Source organism: Athene cunicularia, assembly GCF_003259725.1.
Source record: "Athene cunicularia isolate RWA chromosome 19 unlocalized genomic scaffold, athCun1 chr19_part1, whole genome shotgun sequence".
Taxonomy (NCBI): domain Eukaryota; kingdom Metazoa; phylum Chordata; class Aves; order Strigiformes; family Strigidae; genus Athene; species Athene cunicularia.
Window position 1 is genome coordinate 1757321 of NW_020799124.1, and position 5312 is coordinate 1762632.

At 57.9% G+C, this 5312-nt stretch overlaps 1 protein-coding gene across 1 annotated transcript in view; it reads left to right on the plus strand.

The window, feature by feature from the left end:
- Nucleotides 1–5312, plus strand: part of HNF1B (HNF1 homeobox B) — a 17170-nt gene that overhangs the window by 4155 nt on the left and 7703 nt on the right. The window contains exon 2 of the mRNA XM_026861804.1: nucleotides 5165–5306. Coding sequence (XP_026717605.1) covers nucleotides 5165–5306 — 142 coding nt within the window. The remainder of the gene's footprint in view (nucleotides 1–5164; nucleotides 5307–5312) is intronic.

Below are 5312 nucleotides of genomic sequence, written 5' to 3' on the forward strand. Positions count from 1 at the left end.
TTGGGGTGCAGCCCCCTCGCTGACCCCCCACCACCGAGCACCCGCTCCTGCTTGCCGGGGGCCGGCGCGTTGGCTGCAGAGGGCAGGTAGAGGACAATGGGGATTGTTCTCCCAACAATGCCTCTCGCCCCACGCTGCACCCCCTCCCCGTCTGCCCTGATTAGCCTCCCCGGGCGCAGCCCCCTTATCTCCTGCTCAAATCCCCCCAGGAGTTTTCGGCGGGTTTGCTCTCCCCAGCTGACTCCTCATGATGCACAACGGGGCCGGAGCGCGGCGTGGAGAGGTGGAGGTTGGGGTGAGCCCTGCACCCCCCGAGCGGCTCGCTTCATCCTCCTCCCTCCGCTCTGGCATGGGGACGGTGCAGCACCGTGCCGCCCAGCCCAGGCCAGCTCCAGCCCTGCGGCGAGGCCGGGACACGCTGCCACGTCTCCCTACAGCCACCGCGGCACTGCCTGTGCGCAGCCCACCCCAAAACCAGTGCTCACCAGTGGGCTGCGTCCCAAGGCCCCAGCACTGCTACGTCAGGCGCGGAGCAGCCCGCCGCCCCGCCCTGCATACAAAGGCTCGGCCGGCGCCCGGCGGACCCCGCAGAGCCCCGTCCCCTCGGCCGGGGGCCGCAGCATCGCCCCCAGCCCACCGCGGGGGGTCCTGCACCGAAAGGGGGTCGAGGAGTCCGTCCGTCCAGCAGCACCTACGCTGCAGTATCAGAGTGTCAGAGCAATAATCATGTATATACGCACACATATACATGAACGTGCATTTTTAATACGTATTTTTAGGTATCTCTGCAGATGTAGATAACAAACTTAAAAATATCTCAGTACCACCCCTGAGATTCTTCCTAAACCCAGAGGGCAATTTCAGTGTTTTAACTTTTTCTTCAAGAAGAGCCTGTCCATAAACCCTCGGGCCAGAGGTGCTTCAGTTTATGCCTGGATCCTACACGTTGTTCCTCAGGGTACGTGCTGGTTCTGATTGTGGACCTGGTGCCAGTGGTTGTAATATTTTACTGTTGGGCGCATTGTGGGGCTCGGTGGGTACAGTGCACTGTTAGGAGCTTTTCCTGGTTTTATGGGGGGTAATTAGGACTTTATGACAGCAGCGAAATGGGAGGGTCCAGTCCCCATAAACAGGTTTATAATGGATATAAACTATGCACCTCTCTAACTTAGCAGGATTAACACTTTAGGGACAATTTGAGTGGCAGCCCAAAAATCAGAGCTGCCCTCGGCGCCGCCTGGACCTGCCTTTGGGAGGGTGAAAAGGTCCCGTCACCGACCCCGCTGCTTCCATCGCCGGCATGCAGCATCCCCGAGTCCAGCGTGACCCCAGAAGTGACACTTTGCCTCTCCCAGTCCCAGCCACAGCTGCATCCCCGCGGGCCGGGGCAGGGCCACGGCTGAATCCCTGCCTCTGCCGGAGTGATCGGGGACCAGGTGTAGAGGGACGGGTGTGTTTTGGGGATGGGCATCGCCGGTGATTTGTGGGGTGTTTGCAGAGCTCTGGGCAAAAGGGGCGAGCGGCGGGCGCTGCTGCCAGAGGAGGTCGGGATGTGCCACGTGTCGTGCAGGAAATACACTTAGAAGTACAGGTTTGTTGTTGGTTTTTTTTTTTAAAAAAAGTACAGTTTAATCATATCTGTATGATTTAAAGCAGAGGAGAGCCAAGCTGCTTCACTGCTTTTGCCTGACAAAGACACAAGACCGGTGCGCACCTAGAAAATGGTACAAGCCTGTGATGAAAACAGCAAAGAGATCAATTGCTGCCCTAAACCCCCCCCTATTGCCCTCCCCACCCCAAAATCTGCACTGGGAGGTTCTGGGGCTGGCTGGAGAGAGCGTGGGTGCACAGGACCCCCTGCGCCCTGGGGGTTGTGGGGTCTGGGGGCTGTCACGCCGCCCGTCCCCATCGGCTGAAACACAGGGTTAAGGCTCCGGGAGCCGGACCCCGCGGCTTGTCTGGAAACATGGGAAAGCAGTAAAACATTTCACGGGCTGTGCAGCTCAGGGGCCGCACAATAGCCAGGTCCCATAAACAGACTTTTATATTATGGCTGTAGCTCCAGTAAAAAAAAAAAAAAAGCATTAAAGAGGGCAGGCTCCACAGCCAGGCCGGTTCCTGGTGATCCCCATCCAGGCTCCTCTCCTGGGTGGCTGCAGGGAGAGGCCGTGGAGGAATAAATCTTTTTGCACGGGGGCTGCTTCCAGCTGCGGAGGCGCAGGAGAGCGGCGGGAGAACAGTCTCGTCAGGCTTCGGTGGCCGTCTGAGCCCCTGCTCATAAACCCCAGAGCACCGAGAGCCCCCGGCTCGCTCCGCGAGAAACCTTCGTATCCCCGTGCAAACCACGGAGCCGTCCTCGTGTATTCACCCCGGAGTCACGGCGGGGGGTCCCGTGGCAGGGGTCGGCGGTTGTGCCGCCAGGGGACGGCTGGTTCCCGGGGGTTGGCACCCCCTGTGATGGCAGAGCGTGCCCGGGAGGGTTTGCCCAGGGGAGGGTTTGCGGGGGAGGCCCGGGCACAGGTTCCCTGCCCTGCGGCAGCGCGCTGCGTCCCGGCGCCGTACTGGGGGCTGGGGAGGTGGCTGGGGAGGGGTAGCATCCACTTGGGCACAGCCTGGGAAAAAGCCTGAACGTGGCTGTTGCCCGGGTAGATGCTTTGGGCCAGGCTGGGCCGGAGCTCGCCGTGTTCGCTGGGAGCGGGACGCTGGGAGAAAAGGTACCCGCCGTCACCGGGGAGCTCTGCGGGTTACAGTAACGCCTTGTGCTGCTTCCCCAGTGTTAATGGTCTCGTCTGCCCAAATCCAACCCAACTCTGAGGGCATAGAAATAAATATAATATCCGCCCCGTTCTAGGAATGGGAAAAACCCAAGCCAGGATAGTTGGTGGCTTCCTAAAAGTCTGCACGGTAGTCATGGCAGAAGGTTTCACCTTGCCCAGCAAGTGGTTTCTGGGCAAACCCAGGTGCCCATGGGGTTTGGGGATGCAGGAGCCCCCCACCAGCGCTGCCACCGGCCCCAGAGCCCGACCTTGCGCTGCTTGGGAGAGTTAATCTTCATCAAGGTGCGGAGTCTTCTGCGATTTTATCTAGAGACCCAAAATCTCGGTCACCAGACTATCTGAAAATCTCAGCATTGGTTATTGTTTCCCAAACAATAAAAGGCTCGTCCTTGGGATTGCATGGAAAAGCTTGAAAATCAGCTTTTAACCTCTCATATGTCTTAAAGACAACTTCATGACTTTGGGTGTCTTGACTCATGGGTCACAAGCATCCTCAGTTGGGTATAGTGTGATTTGGGGCTTAAAACTGATTTTTTTTTTTCTCCTTACTGAAAGCTTCACTGAACCCAAAAGAGATTGAAGATTGAGCAGAAACTCTGATTTTCTTTCCAATAGGAGCCGCCTGTGCTCCTCGTCTATCTTTAAGATTGCGCTCAGAAGAAAGGGCTTTATTTTATCTCCCCTCCCATTGTTTAACCAGCGCTGCAGGATCTCAGAGCGGCAGCAGCGCACTCTTCGCGAGGCCGGGACCGCGGGGAAGAATGTGACAGTGCCCCGATTGAGTAATGTTTACCCTGTTCACGGCAGGGACGTCCACTCGGACCGGCAAATATCCACCTGCCAGAGGACATTCTTTTATTATCAGGGATAAAAGGGGTTTGCTGGGAAATGATCAGGAACCAGACATCGCGGGGAGATTCCTATCTGTGGGACGTGTTTAACCAGCTGATGGGGAAAATTCGGGTGGTGATTAAAGAGCGACTTTGCCGTGGTTCTGGTGGAGGGCGTGGGTAGTTGCCCGTGCTTTGGCTTTTGGAGCTCATGAAAAACTCCTGGACTCCAGTTATCACCATTTCTTTCCTTTTCCTTGATTCTGAGATTTTTAGAGTAGCCCTTAGAGCATCCTTTGCCGAGCCAGCCTGCATCAGCTCTTCCCCTCAGGCACCTGGGAGAAGGAGATCCCGAAATCCTGGGACAAAGATCCTTGACCTGGGCGGGTTTTGTAGCTGGGGGTGTCCGTGCAGTGCTGGGACAGCCGCGAAGCCACCAGCAACCTCCCCAGGCAGAACCTCTCCAACTGACGGTTGTTTCAGGGAGCCGCCCCCAGTAACGCCCCTGCGCAATGGCCGGGGGTCACGGGCGGATGATGCTCTTGGTGGTCTTGGTTGGGAGGGTGGGATTTTCCCCCGTGGTTTTCTTTCCCAGGAGAGCTGTGGGCTGTCTGTCTGTCCATCAAGCGCTTCCATCCCGGGGCAGTTCAGTGAACCCAGCCGGGAGCACGGTGCCGGACTCCTTGTAATAAATGGCTTTTCGTCGTAGTCGTCAAGGCAGCCTCGTAAAAGACGCTTTTGTTTCCCGTGGGTTTTCCTCGGTTAATTATTTGTGATCTGTAGATGCCTTTCCATGACACATGGCTGATCATATGGTTATCAGTGCAGGGCGTCTTAGCCAAATTAAATATATTTATATAGAAGACCTGCGCTCGAGCCAGATTTCCCTCCTCGGCGGTGGTGGGCTGTGGTCTGATTTGGAGGTTTGTGGTGTGTCTGGTCCCTCCGTCTTCCTGTGGTAATCTGTTAATCATCCACTTGTCGAGAGGGAACTCGGATGTGGAAAGGCCTGAGAAAAAAGTGAGAGGCGTCGCTGGTCAGAGCTGGGCAGCGCTGGGCGGGCCGGGGGCTGCGAGGAGCCGGGCGAGCCTTGCAGCGGGGAGAGCTGGAGGATGCAGAGCGGCTCCCCACAGCTCAGGGCCCCCAGGACAGCGTCTGACGGGTGCCAAATGCATAAATTAAAGCACAAGGGATGCAGATGGGTGTCCAGGCTGCTGGCCCGGGTTGGGCTCCCTGTCCAGCTCATGGTATCCGGGCCCATCGTGGGGCGCTCAGCACCCCTCACCATAAACTGCTCTTTGTAATTTCAGAAGATGGGGTCGGGGAGAAGCTGGGAAGCCGCACCGGAGGAAGGGGCGCGTTGTTCAGTGCCGTCCCTCCCGTTTGTCGTTCCAGGGTGTCATTTAGGAGCTTGCACATCTGTCTGCATCCTCATGCTGCGCACGCTGAGGAAGCCAGGGAGGGGTCGGGGAGATTTCCCCTTTGCAGGGCCACTTTCAGAGGGGGTTGGCACGGCCCGTGGGCAATGCCAGTGCCTGACAGTGGGTTTTTTTGCAGGGGTCCGGTACAGCCAGGCGGCGAGCGGCGAGGCAGCATCCTCCGGGGCCATCAGCCACCACGGCGGCGGTGCCATGGTCACCACCAGCCAGGCGGTCCTGCAGCAGGTCTCCCCGGCCGGCTTGGACCCGGGCCACGGTTTGCTCTC